The 21,838-nt window shown below is 51.6% G+C and overlaps 2 protein-coding genes across 3 annotated transcripts; both read left to right on the plus strand.

Moving 5' to 3' along the window:
- The first annotated feature begins 489 nt into the window (after nt 1-489).
- On the plus strand, nt 490-5,313 carry BCL2L14 (BCL2 like 14). Of its 2 annotated transcripts, none has more exons than XM_041422782.1 (6): nt 490-698; nt 1,763-2,496; nt 3,179-3,313; nt 3,780-3,841; nt 4,105-4,362; nt 4,879-5,313. In XM_041422782.1, exons 1-6 carry the CDS (start codon nt 688-690, stop codon nt 4,924-4,926), a joined length of 1,248 nt encoding a protein of 415 aa, XP_041278716.1. In that variant the 5' UTR covers nt 490-687; the 3' UTR covers nt 4,927-5,313. The 2 variants fall into 2 exon arrangements, with proteins under 2 accessions (XP_041278716.1, XP_041278717.1); XM_041422783.1 differs by having other exon boundaries at nt 4,882-5,313.
- A 4,144-nt stretch (nt 5,314-9,457) lies between these two features.
- PNPLA1 (patatin like phospholipase domain containing 1) lies at nt 9,458-17,695 on the plus strand. The gene is made up of 7 exons (XM_041422526.1): nt 9,458-9,659; nt 12,454-12,686; nt 14,100-14,165; nt 15,502-15,714; nt 16,135-16,195; nt 16,271-16,411; nt 17,658-17,695. The coding sequence occupies exons 1-7, from the start codon at nt 9,458-9,460 to the stop codon at nt 17,693-17,695; spliced, it is 954 nt and encodes a 317-aa protein (XP_041278460.1).
- Nucleotides 17,696-21,838: the final 4,143 nt, after the last annotated feature.

A 21,838-nucleotide genomic window follows, 5' to 3' on the forward strand; every position in this document is an offset into this window, starting at 1 on the left:
GGAGATTTTCCTTCCCTGGATGAGGCTGAGCAGGAGCCACGGGAGTAGGAAGGATTTGGGGCAAGAGCTGGTTTGTGTTTTAGGGTGGAAGCACGAGCTGTCTGAACCCAGGGTGGGTTTCAGGGGTGTTTCAGCCCAGCCATGCCCAGGGTTGTGCAAGAGCCTGACATTGCCGTGTCCCAGAGTGTCTGTGGCCCTCCGGGAGCTGCCTGGGAGCTCCAGGGATGTGAGCAGGGCACTCTGCTTCCTGCACTGAAACCCTGCTCATCCAAGAAAGCTGTGACTTCCCCTCACAGAAACAACCCAGAGGAGCCCATTTCGATCATCACACCCAGTAAAAAACAAGCCAAACCAAACCCAAAGGCAAACAGCTGCCTGAGATAGCTGGTCTCAAAGGGCAGTGCTTACAGCAGGTGACAGGTGAGTCTGTGTTGTTTTGCTGCTACTTGTCATAAGGAAATTGCTTTCTCCTCCAGTGAAACTCACGCCCGTTGATCTGCACCACGAGGGCGGTGATAGCGGGGATCCCAGGCGGAACCTTGGCTGCTCTCCTACCTGAATGGCTGCTAAAAATAGGACTGAACTCAGCCACCAGGCTATAAAAAGGCACTCCCAGGAGAGCCTGGGATCCCTCAGCACCCGTGGCCCAGGAGCTCGCCTTGAGCTGTGTCCAAAGGAGCACAAAAAATGATGGAAAGGTAAAAACCAAACCAGCAAATAACCAATGCTGTGGTCAATGTATTGGAATCAACCAAAGTAGGATGGGGGTTGTGGCTTTGCCATGAGTAAATTTAGTGGGATGATTTTCTATTGAGGGTTTGGTGGGCTTTGGTGTTGGCTTGGATGAAGGGAACGGAGTTTTTGATTACAAAAGCAGGCCGAGGTAGGGTGGGTGGGTGTGCTGTGTGTTGTGATGATGATCTCTGCGTCTGAGCAGAGGCTGATTCCCAACTCCAGGGTGCTTTGTACAGCCAAGTGTGCCAGATTTTGGTGCTGGTTCCCCATGTGCTGTTGAGGGGTGGAGAAGTTTGGTTTGGGTCTGGTTCTTTGAAGGGTAAAATTGGTTATGGAAGTAAAATCAGCATGAGGCACCATCCTGGCTCTCCGGTTTTCCAATAGCAGTGTCTTTGGTTGAATTTTGCTTATAGATGTAGAGAAAAAGGGTGGTGGGAAAGGCAAGGATTGGTGCTCTGAGCTCTGTTCCCAGCCCTGTGCTGGTGGGAGCTCACAGAAGGGCTCTGTCATCACAAGGTGACCAAGGCCACTTGCAGGAGCCCACATCCCTTGGCCTCTCCAGGGGCTGGAATGATTTTTAGCAGCCAATACTTTAAGGGGAAATACTCTAAATTCTGGGTTCTGTGGCTCACTGGGTGCTCCTGGGGTGTGGTTTTTCATGTTGGTGTGGGAACATGTTGCCACGGGATAATGGGATGGTGTCTGGGTGATGTCCTTGCTGGATAAAACCCCCTGGGTGATGACCAGGCTCCTCCTCTAGGATATGCCCAGTCCATCTCCTCCCCCTCCACAGTTTCAGTTCCTTTACCAACGAGCCTGTGGTTATAAAACCCTGCGTGAGCCATCTGCATCTGGAGCACTCAGATAACAACCATAAAACGCACTGATCATTAACCAGGAGCGTTAAAGACCCCAGACTCCCACAGCACCCCTGTGTGCCAGCACGGGGGACATTTCCATTCACCCCAACTGTGCAGTGGCCTGGGGAAGGCAAAAACCAGACTGAAAATGTTGTTTTTCTCCACAGCGACACTCGGGCTCCAGCTGAGGAGATGCCTCAGTGGGACGTGGGGAGGCAGCCGTCAGGCAAGATCCTCTCTCTGGACAGGCGAGAGGCCAAGAAAGTGCTGGAGATTTATGTCAAGCGCTCACTGAGCTGCCATGAAAACTCACTGGTGGCCAAAAAAACCCTCCAGGAGAAAGACAGAGGGCGAGGGAGGAAAACGGATGGGCTACAACGGTCAGAAAGTGATTTCTGCACGTACTCAAGTGCCAAACCCAGTCCCAGGAAGGACCAGGAGGAGAGACTCAAAGCACCAGACCTGGAGGAGACTTTGGGTGATGACAGCAAAGCTGCCCAGGAGGTGCCTAAAGAGGGGCTGAAAGCCAAGAGAAAAAGCACAAAGAACTCTTCCCAGAGCAAAACACAGCGCTCGGGTTCAAAACCGGTCTGGCTGAAAGGTTTCCTAAATCTCTTCTTGAAGAAGAGCCCTGAGGACCAGAAGGAAAACACAGGGCAAAAAGCAAAGGAGAAAGATGTCAAACATCAGGGCTCCAAACCAGAAGGAGCCAAAAAACACAGAGTAGACTCCAGCACGTCCCCAGCACTGGGCAGAGCCCTGAAGAAGAAGCCCAGCCTGAAGAAGGTTTTCTCCCTGAAGAAGCACGGGGAGGAGGAGCGGGGAGAGCCGGGATCCGGGGCGAGGAGCAAGCGCCCCAGCTGCCTTCCCCTGCGGCACGTCCTGGCCCCGGCCCAGCCAGGTGGGACCCACCCCAACCCTGACCCACCCCTGCTGCCAGCAGGACCCTGCTGGGCTCCTCTGGGGAAAGCCATGGTGTTTAGTGCTGGTTTCTAACGCCCTCCCAGGGTTTTCTGGGGCCTTGGGAGAGGTTTTGGAGACTCCAACCCCAACCTGCTGCCCCAGGAAGGGTCGTTGTGCCCGTGCTTTGAGCACAGTCACCCCAGGTCAGCTGTGGGCAGCTATCACCAAGCGTGAGCTTTCCTCCTCTGGCAACCAAGGGTCACGGTGGTTTAGTTGAAACCTGAGATTAGATCCCAAACCACTCTAGGGCCAACGTTAAGCTGCTTGAGGTTTGCCTTGGGGCTGGGCGCAGGCAAAGCCTGCAGGACTCCATCCCCAGCCCAGCCCTTCCTGTGCCAAAACTCTGCCCAAGATTAGATCCCAAACCACTCTAGGGCCAACGTTAAGCTGCTTGAGGTTTGCCTTGGGGCTGGGCGCAGGCAAAGCCTGGACACCATCCCCAGCCCAGCCTTTCCTGTGCCAAAACTCTGCCCAGGGGATCCCTGAGGAGCTCTGGCAGATTGAGGGCAGGTCGCAGCTGCTCCATTGCTTCCTTCACCTTCGGAATGCGCTGAGCCGGGGTGGGCACAGCTGCTGACAGAGCCAATCCTCACTGCTGGGTCTGTGTTTGTGTCTGGCAGAGGCGGAGCAGCCCGATGGATGCTACACCCAGGTGTCCCAGGACATCGGGCTGATCGTGCAGGGCAGCAAGAGCCAGGGGGACACAGCAGGAGAGCGTGGGGAGCACCCAGAGCCCCCCGGCACCGACGGGGTTGGTGAGTGTTGGAAACAAACGTGGGGAAGACTTGTCCCCTGCAGAGTCTGCATGGCATCCACCCCTGCTTCAGGCCTGGTCCTGGGGCTTTTGTAAGCCCCAGAGCTGGATGGAGACTTTGTGGGAGATTTTCAGCATCAGGGTTTGACTGGGGGAGAGGGAGATTCACAGAATCCCAGAATGGGTTTTGGGTTGGAAAGGACTTTAAAGAATGCCTCATTCCAGCCCCCCCTGCCATGGGCAGAGACACCTTCCGCTAGACCACAAAAAAGACAAAATTCAGGGGTAAAAGAGTATTTTTGCTGGCTGAGGGTAACAAGAGTAACAAGGCACATGGCAATAGGCTGGGTTTTGGAAGGATGGAGGTGGATAAACATTGTTCAAGGAATTTTTCCTGGGGACTAAACAGAGCATCTAGATGAGGCTTGGAGAAAGGTCTGGAGATAACCTGGTGTCTCTCTCTGCAGATGAAGCCATCAAGAGAATTGTTGCTCTGCTCCGGAGTGCAGGAGATGAGCTGGACAGGGAGGTGAGAGAGCTGGATGGGGCTGAGGGAATCTGGGCCAAGCTCTGCACTGCTGTAAAATAAATACAGCAAAACCATTGATTTCCCCAGGGCAGGAGAACACTCAGGAAAATCAGGAAATGCCAATTTTTAATTCCTTGCCTGTGATTGTGCCTGGCTGTCTGTCCTGTGCCAGCTGCAGTCCTGGTGTGGGGTGAAGGTGTCAGCACGAGGGTGGCACACGGAGCCCTTCCCTCACTTCGTGCACTCTCTTGTCTCCCACCCAGGTGAGGGAGGACGCACGGCTGCAGCTGTTCTTCAGGGACATGTCCTACAGCTCCTTCAAGAGCCTGGCTGACGCCTACGTGCAGAGGGAGCTGACAGCCAGCAGGCCCAATATCAACCCCCAGGAGATCCAGTTTGCCTACACGGTCCATCTCACCGCCACGGTGGCAGGGATCTGCAGCCAGGCAGTGAACAGGATCATGGGCTTTGGCACCCGGTACCTGGATGATTCCTTTGCACCCTACGGCAAAATTCTCCAGGTAAGGAGGAGGATGAGCCTGGGGCTGAGCTCCCAGCAGCAAGTCAGGGCAAGTGCCCTGGGAAGCTGTGGCTGCCCGTCTGTGGAAGTTCCAGGAGAGGGCTCAGAGCAACCTGGGGTAGTGAAAGGTGTCCCTGCCCAGGGAGGGGTGGGACTGGACTGGGATGCTTTAAAGGTCCCTTGTAGGCACACAGTTTGTGGTGGTTGGGATGGGGCTGGCCCAGCCTCACCCCCAGTGGGTGCAGTGGTGGAAGCAGGTGAGCAGCACTGACAGCAATGAGCCATGGAGTGCCCAGGTGTGCTGAGCACCCACCAAAGGGAGCAGAGGGCACACGGGTGCACTGCAGGAACCATGAGGGGTACAAAAGTTTGGCTGAAGAACAAGAAGAGCAGATGTTTGAAGCCTTCTGAAATTGTATGGTGATACTCTGTGTATTGTGGCTGTCTCAACTGTGCTGTGACAGTCCTTTGCAATCCAAAGTATTCCATGATTCTGAGAATATTTCTTCTGTCACAGCAGAAGAGAGAAAAGCTCAGGACAGACCACTGTGACAGCCCAGACTGACAGCGGCTGCTGTGAGGGGCCTGTGGTGCCTGGGAAGTCAAGGATGAACATTTGTGGTGGGAGGACAATCCCTGATGGTCACCTGGATATGGAGTAACCTGAGCTTGAGTGGATTTAAAATCTTTTCAGGAGAACCAACAGTGTGAAATGCTTGAACTCCACCTGTCCAGGGGTGAAAAGTCAGTAAATCAAACAGAGCCCAAATTTCACCCTGTATTTATATTTTAGCTCCTGCCAACTGCTTGTGTTGAACCTCAGGGTTTGTTGCTGCTTGTACACATGTATTTATTTACCTGTTTTCTAAATGTATTTGTGAATGTACAACATAATTTTTGTAGTTTCTGCTACCAGCTAAGAATCCAGTTTGAAAAAAATTCTAAAACTCAAATAAATTGGTGCCTAAATGCCAGCCAGGCTTGTCTGCTGGGAGTTGTGTTATAAATAGAATAATGTTTGCTTTGCTCCAGCTGCTGTGGGCTGCTCCTTTCCAGCCAAATTCCAAGTGGCACGAGGGACTCTGAGAGCAGATACACAGTGTTGTCCTGCCATTTTTACAATTTATAGGCCTTCCTTTTCCAGCAGAAGGAGATTTACTACCTAGAGCAGCTTGATCTGACACCAAGAACTGGGTAAAGCTCATTCCCAAGCGGTGCAGGAGCTGTAACATCCTCAGGGACTGAGGGGATTTACAGCTGCTGGGGTCTCACCTATGAGCTCTAAGAAGATGTGAAATGCCAAAGACATTTAAGCCCTAATCACTGGGAATGTTTCCAGCTAATCTTTGCCCAGACCCCTAAGTAGGGCCATGGATTAAGGCAGCTCTGGGCTGGGTGGGGGGATTGCCAGGGCTCGGTGTGGTGGCAGCAGCAGGAGCATCTCCTCTGCAAGGGTGGAGCTGTCCTGGGGTGAAGGAGATGAACTTTTTGGGTTTGCATTGTGCAGGATGGATGCTCTAGTGGGTTGAAGGTGATGGTGGTGTCAAACAAACGTGTGGGCGTGTGTCACTGCCACATTTGGGGTGAAAATCCCCCATGGGCCACTAGTGACAGGCCCAGGTCTGCCCAGCATCTCCTCTCCTGGAGGATCTGAGCTTCTTGGTCCTTTTAAAACCCAAAGTAAATGAAAAAGGGGAAGCAGAGCCCTCACAGGACAGAAGCAGCTCTTCCCCACCCAGATCCACGTCCCCATAACCTTCAGGGCTGTGTTTGACAGCCACAGGATTGAGTCACCAGCTGCCGAGGGAGGGGGGACAACATGCAGGGCCCCATCCAATTCAGCCTGGGGTAATTAGAGTGTGGAAAACATTAAATCCCACTCCTGGCTCCTGCCAACAACGAGTGCAGTGTCAACACTGAGATCCCTTTTGGCTGGAAACCAACCCAGGAGATTTTACTGTGGGAGAGACTGAAACCGCCCTCGTCTGTTTGCAACAGTCCCGACATTCCCATTCCCTGCCCAGACCCGTGGGGTGCTGGTGCTGGGGATGTGGTTAGAGGGTCAAAGGATGCCCCAATTTGTTTTGCATCTGAGCTCGTGCTGTGCCAGGGATGGGTTGGGATTTGCATGGAGCAGAAAAGGGCTTTGTCTCCTCACGGACTACCCAGGGGAAAGTAAAATATTCTCTGTCCCAGAGGTTATCATCTTCCATCAGCACGTGGGATGCACCTGCCAGGTGAAACAGCAGAGATGAAAACTCCCAATCCCTTCTCCTGTGCCATTCCAAATACCACAGCTGAACCAAACACTCTCCTTCTCTGCCCACGGGACATTTTCCCACCCATCGGGGCAGCCGTGCTGGGGAAACAAGGAGCCAAAACCTGCCCCTTGCACAAGAGGCTCCTGCTCTCAGAAAACTCAACCCAGTGTGCAGGGATGCTGCTCAGCTGGGCATGGTGGGATGAGGTGGGGAGAACCACAGCTGCCTTAGTGCAGCACCCCAGGGCTGGTGGCTTTTGGAGCCCAGGTCCCTTCCCAGCACCTTGGGTTAATCTCCTGGCTATAAAATTGGGACCCAGTTGCCTGTGACCACTGAAGATATTAAGAAGGTTTTAAAGAAGGGCAAGTTATTAGTCCTGGGGGTTTGAGCCATTTCCAGCTCTTGGCATTACCTTCATCCTGCCCTAAACACCCCGTTGTGGCTTCCCTCAGCGAAGACAATCGCCTCGCATGAAAATCCCCAGGTCACGGCCACCGGCCATCTGGGCAGCCACATGATCCTGCCCGGGCAAAACACAGCCCTGCACAGCCCCCAGCCCACCCGGGGCTCCTGGGAGCTGGGGGCTTTCTCCCCACACTATCCCAGGCTGCTGCAGGCATCCTGTGTCTCCAAAGCCATCAGTCCCCACTAATCCTGCTTTGGAGTGCAGGGGCGGGGGGAGGGCAGCTTAGAAAATCAGCCTGGCACTTAATGAGCCAATTAATGCAAAATTTGCTGTCGCTAAGAGGATGATGACAAGGTTTCATCTCACGGGAGCATGGAACTGAGCCAGGCAGGATGATGCCTCCTGGATGCTGTCCCGGGCTGTGGTGCTGGCAGCTGGGGAGGGTGCGGGGGAGATTTGGCACCTTGACCCTGCTGGAGAAGCCCCCGTGACTGAGTGCAGGACAGAGCTGTGTGTGGACAGGGGAGTGTGTTCCCACAGCTCCCATGGGATCATTTATACCTTTCCCAAACCTTGGCAGTCAGGGCTGGGCACGGCTGAGGAGGTGCAAGGGTTGAGTGAAGCAGGAGCATCCTACACCTCTTTATGCAGAGCCTGATGGAGTCCCTGGGGGCCTGAGGCAAGCAACAGGAACAGTTAATGCACAGGGAACATGGGAACAACTCCTTACAAACCCTCTGCACTTCCAGTGCCCTGGCGTGTCTAGACAAGTCACAAAAACAGGTGATAGTTTTGCCTTCATGAACTTGCCAATGCTGGAAGAAAATCCTTTAAATGAAGGAATTTGCTTTCCCAGGGGCTGGAGGAGCCAGTGGCATGAATTACACAGATCAAAGCTTTGATATCTCCAGGAGGCTGGTGCAGGGGCTGGGGTGTATGGGAGACTCACTCAGCAAGGGGATCATGAGAAACATCAGACAGTAGAAAGACAAGAAATTAGGGGCTTCAGTAAGGCTGTGGATCCAGAAGCCCTAATTCAGGCAGTTGTTCACCTCCAGGATAATCCCATTCATATTCATTCAAATATATCTTGGTGCTGGCAACCTCCTCCTGTGTGTCCTGACATCCAGGGAGCACCAGAGCCCAGCCTGGGCCATGCTGTGATATCTACCTGGGGGTTCCAGGCAATGTCCACCTGCTGCTCCTGGTGGCATTTCAACCCAGGGACATTTTGCATGTCAATGTGGGGGACTCTGCTCCAACTCCTGTCTTGGGAACACAGTCATCACTGGAGAAGGCAGGGAAAAATGTATGAAAATTTGGGGTGAAGCAGCACTGCAAAGGTGGTATCAGGATGCTGGGATCATGCTGTGGTTCCCTGTACTGTTCTGGCCAGGCTGGTGCATGGACACAGGGAAGGAGAGCCTTGCTCCTTACCCACATGCCCATGTTGTGCTGTATACACAGCCCTAATTCTAACCCAGGGAATGTTTCCTCTCAGCATGCAGCTCTATGGATTTGGACAACAGAAACGACACAATATTTATCAGTACTTAATAAATACATCTGTTAAAATGGTAATTTTTGTTCTGTATTTTGGCAGCAGCATTGGAATCTTCAGGCTGAAAAGACAAGAAATCTATGGCATTTCTCCCTGGTTTTATAACCAGGCAATGAAGACAGTTCAAAGGCAGCTGATTCTGGTTCAGTAAGCACAGGTTTGGGCAAGGTGATGCTGCTGTAGGGCTTTATTGAGAGGGGAGAGAAAAGCAAATCCAGGTCTTTGGTTTTTGCCTGATGCAAACAATAATCAAGGGTCAGGCAAGGGCAAAACCCTTCCAACAGGGAGCAAACTTAAGGAATATTTCCAAACCTAACCCAGTGTAACGCCCTGCATCCACCCCTTGTGTAACACCCTCTGGCTTTAAGTGTCTTATACAAGTCTTTACTCACTCAGTACTGAGCTGTGCCTAAGCTGGGATTGATGGAGAATCCAATTTAGGAAAACACCCTTTGATGAAGAAAGGATGAAGCGAAGAGGAATTTTTGCACGGACGTTTCCAAGTGTGACGGGCACAATAACACCAGGACCCTCTCCGGGAGGGCTCCTGGGGCACTGCAGACCTGTTGGCATGAGAGGGAAGCCCTGATTCAGCCCTGAGCATCTGAGCTGGCTGTGGTTGAGGATTATAAGAGCTGTTTTGATCAGGGGAAAATTTCTGTTTTTAGCACAGGCAGCAATTAAAATAGCTCGCGAATCTCAACGCCTCAGGGAGCTGTCATAAAAGAAGGCAGAAAATCCGTCTTCTGGACTCCTCTGCAGCTAGAGATGAGCCTGGAGGCAGCAGAGGAGAAGAAAGCCTGAGGTTCACCTGGTGGAAAAGGACAACCCTAAGACGTCGAGCCAGATCCACTGCTGTGATCCCGAGATGGCTGTGGAGGATCTCCGGGCTTCCAGCACCCCTTTCTCGCTCTCTTTTTCGGGCAGTGGCTTCCTGGCCCTGTACCAGGTTGGGGTGGTGCAGTCCCTGCTGGAGTTGGCTCCCGAGCTCCTCAAGTCTGCCTGCAAGGTCTACGGCTCCTCGGCCGGGTCGCTCATCGCTGCTGCCGTCGTGTGCGGTGTCGGCCTCGGTAAGAAAACCCCGGCCTCGAGTCCTTCCGGGAGCTCTTCTGTTCCAAAAACCCTGGGGAGATGCCTCGGGGTGTTGGGGGGCAGTGGGGCTGGTGGAACTCTCCTCGCTCACCAGGCATTACAGAAACCCAAGGTGTTGCCACCTTGGCAGCCAGCACGGCGCAGTTTTGGGAGGTGTAAGCTGAAAAAGCCGGTTCTGACAGCCTGAGTGTTCCCTGGCTCAGTGGGCAGAAATTACAGGGGGAAATCTGGATGCACCTGTCATTCCAAATTCCATAGGCTCCTTTTCCTGCTCCTGCTGGAGGAGTAGATCTCCTGCCCTTCTGCTCTGGGGGGTGCTGAGGTGTGTCCCAATCCAGCCCCTGTCTGTGCAGCCCCAGGGGCTGGATTTACCCATGTAAACCCTCTTTTCCCTATGGATCAGGTTTCTTGGGATGTGTAGCTATGAAGGGACACAAGTGGCTGTCACACAGGTATCTATAGAGTTGACAGCCTTGTTTGCATGCCACTTTGGCTGGTCCCACTCAGCCTTCCCAGGACAAGGGGAGATGTTGTGTGATTCCCAACTCCAGGTGCACCTTTCCCCGGTGCTCCAGCAGGATATTCCTGGAAGAACAGCAGTCTGCTCCAGACCAGGGCTGAAATTTCTCTTATTGCTGCTAAAGAGGTTTTCCTCTGACCCTCTTTCAACCATGTGGAAACAGGCCCCTCTAGCTACAAGATCCTCCATGTGTAGAATTAATTCACAGTAGTTAATCCACTTTTAATAATCACATCCTCCCATATTTCCAATTAAATACACTTGTTTACACTTGTGTAAACAAGTGTACACAAGACTTAAGGCTCTAAAGCCTGATCCAAGTTCTGCTTCAAGCAATGGGGATATTTAGGAGGAGCAGAAGGTTTTGGGGACCAAATAATGATGGAGGAAGCTGGGAGGGAACATACGGTTCCTGAAACCTCTGGTGGATGCTGGAACTGTTCTGCAGCTAAAAATAATTCAAAACATTGGCAAATATGTTTAGACAAGGCAGAAAGGAACATTTCTGCCCACATGGGGATAAACTCCTCCACAAAAAAGCAAGGGCCCCAAAATTTCTGGTTCCTCCTGCTGCTGTAATGGATGGGGATGGGGGTGTCCAGCAACAAAAATACCTTCAGCAACAGCTGTTGCTGGTGGCACCAGTCCTGAACTGGATCTGAAATGGAATCTGCTTCCCTGGAGGTGGAAAGCACCATCCACTTAGAGGGGCTGAGATGATCTTGTGCCCAAAATATCTTCCCCAGAGGAACAAAAGACACTTTGAATAGTGATGACTCTGGTCAGGTTTCTAACAAGGAAACTGAATGTGGCACAAGCTCTGTCATACTCATAGTGGGGATGACTGGGTCAGAGAGAAGGTGAAAGGGGCGTTTGGGGTCTCACGGGTGGCTGCCCGTCCCCTGCCCTGGGCTGTCTGAGGAGCTCTGAGCTCCCAGAGCCAGGCTGTCCTCTGTGACCCCACCAGTCACCTCGTGGGGACATGCTTGTCACCAGGCTGGTGCAGGCAGGGACAGTCACATTGCTGCCAGGCTCATCCTTCACTCGCTCCGCAAAGCTGCGCTCGGCTCTCACCTCTTACTCAGCAGCTTGTGGGCAGTTTTTCCATGTTTTCTCCCATTTCCAGGACACAGAGCAGCCAGACAGGGACCTGGGCGTGCCCCTCCTCCCTGGAGGTCAGGCTCTTTCAGCATCCCCTCTGTGCAAACCCGCCCAGTGTTAATCGTTGCCCCGTGTGGCCTCAGCATCTGCTCAAACACACATGACCCCTCTTAACGCCTGTGTTGCTCCAGTTGCCTTCAGGACACTGCACTTAATCCGTCTGTCTGTCCACACAATCCCATGAGACCACACGGAAACCTCTGCCCCTGCAAAGCCTTGGTGCTGAGCCAGGCCCGTGGCCTCGTGCTGCTGCAGGGTCCCAGGGAGCCCACAGGAGCCCTTGGTGCACGGACAGCTCTTTGCAGCTTTGGTGCTGGACAAGCTTTCACTGCAAGGGTTTGTTGGGGTATTCCCCCAGATGAGCTTTCCATGTCAGCAAAGGCACCAAATTCCTTCTATGGGATCAGGCTGCCTGCAGAGTTTGCTGCACTCCTCTTCCTTCCCATCACTGTGAAACCTTTAAAACCTGGAGTCTCCTGAGCCCTCAGCCGGGGCTCCAGGGCTCTGCTCCTTTAACCCAGCTCCTGGGATGTGCAGACACATGTCATGGCTATTAACACCTCCCTGGAGCTCAGGTGAGCCAGGAATGCTAGCAATGTGGAGCCAGAACACCTGGCAGAGACACCTTCACTCCCCTGGGCAGAACTGGTGCCCCTCATCCTCACTCAGGAGCCAGCCCAGCTCCCTGTAAACCCTGGGGCTGCCCACGTGGAAAACTGGAGGTGGAAGGCAGGAATGTGTCGTGCAAGTCACGTTGTCATGGATAACTGTGTCCCCCTTCCTGGGGCTCTCTGGAACTTTTCCCTAATCCTAACCAGGCACATCTTGAGGCCCCATCCCTGGTGCAGGTGGGGATTTCACCAGTGGGGTCACACAAGACATGATGTCCTTTGAGGACATTATGGGGGTCATGCCCCCCTTTCTGCCCTGCCTCAATGTCCCCCACTGTAGCAGCAGTACCATCCTGGGGTAACACAGAGGGGCTGCAAGAAGCTTTATTTGTGAGGAGTGTTAAAAATAAGATTTAAAATATAACTGTTAGTGCAGCAGGAATATTGACTTTCTCTCCATTTTTACCTCCCCTGTTTCAGATGACCTCAAGGAGTTTTTCTTTGCACTGGCAACAGAAGTCAGGAAAACCATCCTGGGCCCCCTCTCTCCGAAGTGCAGCTTGCTGGCCAATCTCAAGGCTGTCCTGCAGCGGATGCTGCCGGAGGATTCCTACCTGCTGGCCTCGGGGCGGCTGCACATCTCACTGACACGGGTGGTGGACGGCCAGAACGTCATGGCCTCTGAGTTCAGCTCCAAGGAGGACCTCATTCAGGTGCAGAGATCTTCCTCTGGTGCTGTGGGTGTGGACGTGACAGCCTGGTCAGAGAGTGAGAAAACTAGATAAGTTTTCCTAGAATCAGCCTGGGAGACTTTAGGGAGTTGGAGATAAACAATGATACCCAATTATTAAAAAAACCTGCAGGTGTTGTTTTCCTAATATCTGTTTGCTTGTTATTCTCATAAGAGTGTTTATAAATGGGCATCTTGTTAATTAGCCAGTCAGGTGAAATGTATTGATTAAATGACCAATCGGGTCCACCTGTATCGATTGGTGTGTAAAAGAAGCGGTTCCAAGTAAGGATATGTGTTTATGCCACTCAGCCTTCTGACTGTCTCCTTGTCATTTCCTGCTAAACAGCGACATGGGGAAGGTCTCCACTGTCTGCCTGGGATGGACATACCCCAAGTGCTGGTGGCTTTAACTGCACTTTTTCTACCTGAGATGGGGAGAGAGTCAGGAGGCTCTGCCAGAGCCAGGGTCCCACCCCAATGGGCTCCATGAGCCTGGGGGCAGGGAGGAAGGTTTGAGTTCCAGGATCAGATGGAACAAATCATGCTAAAAAAAGCAGCAGGTTTGTTTCCAGCCTCATAGAGCTGATGCTGGAGCTCTAATAGTGACTTTGCAAAGAGCCCTGTCAGTGCTGATGTGACCTCTCCTCAGCTCTCCCTACAGGTCTCTCCTCAGCCATCTGGCAATGGTTTTCTTGTTGCCTCAGCATTTTCCTGGGAGGAAAGAGCTGGAAAAAGCTGCTGCTGAACAACAAGCAGCTCATTAACCAGTAAATTATCTGCTGGGGGGAGAATACCAGAGTAAAGTCCTAACAGAGCTGACCCTGAGGTCCTGGGTCCCTTATCCCAGGGAGACAGTAGAGGATGGCAGCTCCAGAGAGGTGTTGGAGTTCACCCCATGGTGCCTCCTCTAGGTAGCTCAGGAGCCTGGGGTGCTCATTCCCAGCTGATGACATTGGTGGGAAGTGGTTGCAAATGCCCCAGCAGTGGCTTTACCACTGGCAAATCCCAGCAGGGTGAGGATACCTTGTGAGGGGGCCTTGGTTTTGTCCAAAAACCTGCAAAGATGGAAATTGGCCGCAAAGCTTCAGCTTGCCACCATCAAAGGACAGTGTTGGAAACAGACGTGTAGATTTACAACTATTAATTCTGGCAGCTATAAAATTAAAAAATGCAGTGTTGTGCCCTGCTCCAGAGAAGTGTTTCCACTTCAGTGAAATCAGATGTTTTCCCTTTCTTGAAGCCTTTCTTGCCACAGTTCCCAGCAAAGTTCAGGTAGTGCCAGCAGCCTGGTTCCAGACTTTGTCAAGGCTGAATTTTCAGCACCAAATCAGCAGCTTTTGTCCAGAAGAACTTTGACAGGAACATTGACTTCTGCAATCCCTCTCCTCCCCAGGCTCTCCTCTGCAGCTGCTTTCTTCCAATTTACTGTGGATTCATCCCTCCATCCTACCGAGGAGTGGTGAGTGATATTTCCACTAAAACACACACTCCCAGCAGAGTGTTCTTGGTTTGAACTTTACACTCCTCAGTAAAGGAGGAGTGTACAGACCAGGGAGGGATAGGTGTGTCTAGGCTTTTCCTTTAGTTGATGGAGGATGATAAAGCCCATCAGCTTATTCTTCACCACATCCTAAGATGACAGCTGGGTGGAATTGCCATCTGGAGAGCCCTGTCCTGCTTTGCCCATGGACAGAGTGTGGATGACCTTACAGATGTCTGAGAGAGATAACAGGACACCCACAGTGGGAACCTTGAGACACAATCCAGTTATCCCGGGCAGGGCCTGGCTGCAGTGCAGGTTCATCCCTCGGCTCAGGTGCTGACTTGCACAGCTGAGACATCAAGAGTTCGTGGGAGGATCCTCCCCCAGCCCAGAGCATTTCCATACTCTGCTTGTCTGAGGGAGGGGAAGGAGGAGCTCGGCAGTGTTTTCCAGTGGCAGTGTTTTCCAGTGTTTTCTGGGCAACCTGTGCAGGGCCTCACCATCCTCACAGGGAAGTATTTCTTCCTAGTATTCCATCTAACCCTAATGGCAGTGGGAAGCCACTGCCCACTTGTCCTGTCGCTCCATCCCTTCAACTCCCTGTCACTCCACAGGGACTCTAAGGTCCCTGGAAATGTTCAAGGCCAGGTTGGACATGGCTTGGAGCAACATTGGATAGAGGAAGGTGTCCCTGCCCATGGCAGGGGGTGGAATGGGATGAGCTTTAAGGTCCCTTCCAACCCAACCCATCCCCAGGTGTGTGATTGGTCTGTGAGGCCTCTCTGCCCTGTTATTTCAACGCCATTTAATTCCATCAGCTTTAACTTCCAATCCCATTGAGGTGGGTGGTAAATCCAGATTCCTTTTGGAATAGAGCAATTGACATTTTCCTTGCCCAGTATGTAATCCCTCATGAATCTGCAGGCAATTATTAAACATGGGGACTCTACTGCTCAAGCTCAGGACTTGAAAGTTATACAACACTGTGCATTCAGTGATGTCTGAATTGGCTCTTGACTGCCAAAAATTGTTGTACAAAGCTTTGTGAATGAAAATAATTATATTTCCATTTTAATAACTACTGTGGATTACGGACCTGGTCGAGGAACTGACTGGGTGTCACAGGCAGGGCAGGGGAAGGAGCTGACAAAGGGATAAAGAGCACAGGTAGAACAAGACGCTGTTGGAAGTGGGAAGGGAGGACAAGCTGGGATGGGCTCACGACAGGAATGTCACCTGTGCAGCTGCTGGCTCCCAACTCAGTGACAGCACAAAGGCCCCAAAGCAAACCCTGCCTCTGCTCCTCCCCCAGCGCTACGTGGACGGAGGCTTCACGGGCCTGCAGCCCGTGTCCAGCCTGGAGGAGCCTGTGATCACCGTGTCCCCGTTCACCGGAGAGCTGGACATCTGCCCCCGCGACTGCCCCGCCATCTTCTTCTGCTTCCAGATCTTCAATGGCAGCATCCAGATCTCCATAGAGAACCTCTGCAGGATCAGCTACGCTCTCTTTCCACCCAGCACCATGGTGAGCCCACCAGGACTTCTCCCAGCTTAGTTCTGGTGAAAAGATAAATGCTGCTCCTGCCCTCTCAAGATTTAAAGTTCAGCTCAACTTCCACTGTTAATTAATGGGATTTCAAAGGGAGGGGACAGCACCCCCTGTTTTTGCAGTACGTTTTGGGGAAAGGACTGATGATGGGTAGCCAGCTTGGGATGGGGTCCACAACCTGCAAAGGACCAGACAAAACCAGGTGATCTCTAAGGTCCCTTCCAACCCAAATCATTCTGTGTTTCTCCGACCCGTGCTGTGGTGTTTGGAAACCAACCAGTGCTTGCTGCCTTCCCAAATGGGCCATCCCAGCCCTCCACAGTCAAACAGCTTTGGATAGATCCTGTAGTACTGGGGTCAGGGCTCTTTAATGACCTCGAGTGTTTCTCCTTGCAGGTCTTGAACGACATTTTCTCCCAGGGGTACCAGGACACTGCCCTTTTCCTGTACAGGAACAGTAAGTGACACCCCAGGACCCGAGGGGCGCCTCAGTGTGACACAAACATCATCCCCTTCTCTCCGTGTCTCCCAGATGCCTTTGGCTTTAACTACTTCGACGGCAATTTCCGCTTTGGCAGCCCCTGTGGGAAGAATGACTCTGGAAAATCCAATGGGACACACCCCGGCCTGTACAAAAGGGTCCCTCAGTGCCTGACCCCTTACTTCCTGCCAGGTAGAGGATTTGGGGTGCTCAGCTTGGCTTTAGGGCTGCTGCAGCCTTCAAGAGCAGCAGTGTTATATTTAAGACATTACTGAGTTATTTATTAAATATTTCTATTGCAAAGAGACTTTGTAAGAGTGGCTCCAGCTGGGCGCTGGCCTGGGCTTCAGTACCTACCTGAGCTGGGCAAGAGGAGTTATTGCATTTATTTTACAGTTTGTAATTATTGGTCTTTATTTCCTTCTGTGCTGTCATTCCTGGGTGCAGGCTTGTGGAAGAAGGAGCAGGTGAATGGACTGCAGGACCCACTGGCGAAGGTCCTGCTGCAGCCATACAGGCTCCCAGCCTTGTTCAGGAAGGGGTAAGAACATCCCAACAGAGGCTTTATGGAGTGACACACAAACCAGGGGCTGTGCCTTTAGCAGGGGCTGAAGGGACACATGGAGGGATTTGGTGTTCTCTGAAGGCAAGATCTAAGGGAGAGCAGGTACAGCTGACAGGAATGCCACAGCATCTCTTGGTTATGGAAAAGATTATTACAGTGTGCATTTACCATGAACACCCTCCCCTTTTGCTGCCTTCAGCCATCATTAAACTCAGCCTGTGTACTTTGCTTTTGCAGGGTGAAGAAGGTGTGGGGACTGCTGGAAGGTGTCGGGTCCCTGGTACAACAACTCCACAGGCTTCTCCAAAACTTGGTGCCTGGTTTGCCTAAGACAGCCGTGGACAGGAGGAGGTGAGGGGCTGGGGGGGTTCCAGACATTCAGCATAAATAGAGCAGGGTGCAGAACAGGGAAGCTTTGGGAACATCACCCACTGGGTCATTGATGGTAGGTGTGGCTAAAAACTCCAAATTTGGAGTAGCCTACATTAAAAGTAGCTATTTTTTTATCCCTGTGATATTATTTTGATATCTCAAAGGAGCTACAAACCAGCTTAGTGCTACCTCCCTATTGCAATCCATTTGTGTTCCAGGTATTTATCTGCTGGGCTCTGTCCTGACAGGACATCAGGCACATTCACCAAGATCTTGAGAGATGTTCTGGCACTAAGCTCTCAGGGATTTAAGGCACATGCCCCCAAAATCTGCTTGCAAGTTCCCTCCTGTGCAGCTGCCCAGGAAACTCAGAATGATTTTGCCCTGAGACAGCTGCAAACTCCTCAGCTGTGAGAAAGGCCTTTGGAGTCAAACATTCCTGGGGCTGCTCATCCCTGCCAGTACCTCCACCCTGCCTCAGCTCTCACCTTGTTCCCACAGGTAACAAGGATTGTCCCAGCGACGCCCTGGGGGTCTGAAGCGCTGCCTCGGAATGTGGTGGGCAACACCAGCACACACCAGCATGGCTGCTGGTTCTCGAGGGAATTTTTGGGGAGTATTTTTTTATTCAGAACCTGTCTGGTTCTGTCTGCAGTGCCGTCACTGCAGTGTCCCTGCTCTGGCCTCACCTGATTTTCCATGATGGCCGAGGCAAAGCTCCCGTGCTGCCCCTGGGACCCACCCCAGGCTGCAGAGGCTACGGGGCATCTTCACCTGCAGACCTCACTGCAAGTCCTTTCCCGGCCTACTCCATCTCCTCCCCACCAGCAGCATCACTTCCCTGCTTTAATGCAGATTACAGGGTGGGCAGTTGCCAGGAAATGCCATGTTTTAAGTGTTTTCCTCCCATGCAAAAACTTCAAGAGAGATTCCTCAGAGAGAGAAAGAGAGAGAGAGAGAGAGAGAGAGAAGCCTTAGGGAGCATCATACTGGGCAGGAACTAATTTTTCTACAGTTCCCTGAAGTTTTTTTTTAAACAATTATCAATCCTTGAGCTTCACACCTGCCCATAGCTCTGCTTCTCCTGCCTGTGGAGATGGGAGTGCATTTGGATTCCCCTGGAACTTGCATTGTGCAGAAGGATGGAGAAACCTAAATATTAACTTCCCCCTACTTCTGAGTCCTGCAGGCTGCATCTCCTGACATTTCACAAATATGTGAGTTCTTCTCATGCAATTGTCTGTAACTCGTGGCCACACACAGAGCATGGCCCAGGCAAACACACCCTGTGTCACTGGTCTGCACACAGAATTAATTGGCAGCACTCTTAATTATCCCAAAACTGCGCTGCATACCAGAAGCTGTGGATTGGCTTTGCCCCAGTGTGTCTCCCCTGTTTGTTGGTTCCCAACAGGCAGCAAATGGATCCCAACAGCAGCAGCTGTTAATTAGAGGAAATAGCCTATTTAATTGGACAAAGGGAAAGGAACAGAGGGAAGTTTCATCCAAAGGGCCATGGAGATTGCAGGAATGAGTGTGGGGAGTAGCTGAAGGCAGCTTTGATGTAACCAGACTCAAAGTTAACTAGGAGTGCTGTGTGAAAGAAAGAAATATCCTATGCTCTCCATCTTTGGTTAAAATCAGGAACCTGGGAATACCTTCTCTGGAAGGAGTTTGCTAAAAGAAACCTGGATGCTTAATTCATAAATCATTAAATGGTTTGGGTTAAAAGGGACTTTAAGGTCACTGAGTTTCACCCCCTGCCATGGAAGAGATACCTTCACTATCCCAGGTTACTCCATGTTCCATCCCACTGGGCCTCGGACACTCCCAGGGATCCAGGGGCAGCCCCAGCTGCTCTGAGCACCCTGTGCCAGGGCCTGCCCACCCTCACAGGGAAGAATTCCTTCCCAATATCCCACCTATCCTTGCCCTCTGTCAATGGGCAGCCACTGACCCTTGTCCTGTCCCTGCAGTTCCTGATGAGGGGTCCCTCTCCAGCTTCTCTGTAGCCTCTTCAGCTCCTTGAAGGGGCTGCGAGGTCTCCACACAACCTTCTCTTCTCCTGGCTGAACAGCCCCAACTTTCTCAGCCTGTCTCCATAGGAGAGGTGCTCAAGTCCCCTTGTAACTTTCTATGGCCCATTTGGATGGATCCTGTTTGCATTGAATCCTGTCTTCCATCCATCCTGGATGGATTTACACCTCTCAAGCACTGCAGCCAAAGGCAGGCTGCTCAAATCCAGCTCTTCCTGCCACAGGGCAAAGTGGAAGGCTCAGAGGCACTCAGGCCTCCCCAGGCAGGAGCTATGAGCTCATCATTTGCTTTTGCACCTCTGCTCCCTCCCACTTATCCAACAGCTCCTTCTCCAGGCTGCTGCAAGCACCATCCCCACCTCCAGGCAGGATATTACCATCTCAGTCAACCCGAGGCAGTTACCCTATTGAAACGGGCATTAAAATCGCCCAAAGAAAATTCTCCTCCAGGAATTGGACTTCCAAATCCATTAAATGCACCTGCAAACCTCAGCCACAAACAGGAGCACAGTTTGAACTGCCCAGGGTATGTCACCTGCCCCATGTGGTGCTTGATCATAAACAATTGTAAAACTTTGAGAACTTTAAGAAAAATCAATCTGCAAGGAACCCCCAGATGAAAATGGTCTCAGCACAGAATCCTCCTGCTCCAAACCTGCAGGAATGAGCAAGAAATAAGTCTTCAACAATTCAGTATTCCAGTCAGCTGGGTTTTGCTTTATTAAGCCCTCATCTTTTCAAGCAAGCAGAGCTGGTGCTGCCTCCTCTTGGAGACATGAGCATGGAGGTAATGGCAAGGGAGGCTTTGCCAGAGGCAGTGGATAGAGGCAAAGTTTGGTATTGATTGGAATCATCTTGTGCAGGAGCTTGTTTCAGCCCAAGGACGCAAAGGGGGAAGCCCAGCTGCAGCCAGTGGGGATAGAAGCAGGCTGGAATGCCTCCTCTAGGGGTGGATCATGGCAATCATCTGGGAGCTGTGGCCCTGCCTGTGCTGTGTCATTGCTGGCACAGTCCATGTGCTCCTCGGGGCAGGTCAGGCTCAGCCTTCAGGCTGGGTTCCAAGTTGCTCTTTGCCTCTTTAAAGCAGAAACTGTGGCCAAAGGCAGCAGCAGGCTCAGAAATGCTCTTCTGTGGCCGACCTGGCCCTAAAGGGAATAAAGCCAGGCTGATGAGTCTGACAGGCACCTCTGGCAGTTCCTGTGGGACAAGGTGGATTCAAGTGCCTGGTCAGAGCTGCATCCCTTCCTCCTGCTGTCTAAAGGGCAGCTGGTTTTGGTATCCTGAAAATATTAGCCCTGTACATCTGTCCTGTGGCTTGTCTCATTCTGCTTCAAACTCCAGCAGAAATGTGAAGCCTGAGGTGGCTGGGATGAGAGTGTGGAGACAAGCCAAGACAGCAGAGTTCCCTCTGGAGCTGGATCCCACTGCAGGTGTAGAGGGAAGAGTGCTTGAGTCTGATGCATGAAACTGAGCCCAACAAAGCCAAGCATGTGGCCAGTCCTGCCTGTGGCTCTGGCTGTTGGCTGCAGGTGCTTTATGCCAGACTCTGTTTCCAGTGTGGGCAGTAAGGAGGGTGCAATTCCTTGTGCAGTTGTCCTGCTGGGCACACGGAGAAGTGGCAAGTGCTTGTGGATAACCTGCTAGTGCAGCCTGAGCCTCGTGGGATTGCAGGCTGCGGACACTTGTCCAAGAAATCAAGTACAAGTTGTTCCCAAGTTTATCCCTCTGCTGCTTTGGTGGCATCACTGATGTTCTGGCATTGCACAGAGAAACAGTGCAAGAGCCTTTTCCTGGCCCTGATCAGTAGGGCTTTTCCTTCCCAGAACTGGAAAATCTGATGTGCTTGTGCTCTGGAGATGGAGAGCCTGGACTCACCCCTTGATTGCTCTCTGGCCTAACAGATGAGTCTTGATTCCTCCCACAGGGGGAATTTTTCTCCTGAGACTGGTCAAAAAAACGTTGCAGCCCAGCTGCAAAGCAGAAGCAGGAATTCCTGATGGCCCAGAGCTGCCCAGCTTCCAAAGAAACCTCATTTCTACTTTGTTGTTTCCAAAAGCTGCTCATAGCTGAGACTGATGGAGCGTTTAAAAAGCAACCAGGGAAGCAACTTCTGCAGCCTGACACTGTGTCCTGCATTTCTCAGTGGGTCGAGAGTTGGTTTATTTTCAAAGGAAGCATCTTTCTTGCTTCCATTTTATGTTTTCCAAACTTTTCTCATTAGATCTGGTATGGTAATGATCCTAGTCTTTCCCCTTTACATTCCTCATTTGTTGTGGGCCTCCTAGATACAGGAGATTGTGTCTTTTTTCACTTTTCATTTAATTTATGTGGCTACCTTCTAAATAATCGTCATGTTGAAAAAGCTGAGTAATTTTACTTAATCTGATAAATTCTGAAATGTTGAAAGACTCATAAGGAAAGGGGAAATAAAGAGTAAAATTCAAATAAACTTTGCATTTAATCAGATGCTTCTTTGTATATTTTAGTAAACTGCAAACTGAAATGCTGGGGATTCACTGGTTTTCCATTGCAAACTAAAATGGCAGCAGGCATTATTTTGCATAGGATTGCAGAAAATGATATGCTTTGGATTTAAGCCTTGTGTTGCTTGAAAATGATACCGGTAGATGTTTACCTGCAGCTCTA

Source organism: Onychostruthus taczanowskii, unplaced genomic scaffold (genome assembly GCF_017590055.1).
Source record: "Onychostruthus taczanowskii isolate IOZ18803 unplaced genomic scaffold, ASM1759005v1 scaffold74, whole genome shotgun sequence".
In the NCBI taxonomy this organism is placed as follows: Eukaryota; Metazoa; Chordata; class Aves; order Passeriformes; family Passeridae; genus Onychostruthus; species Onychostruthus taczanowskii.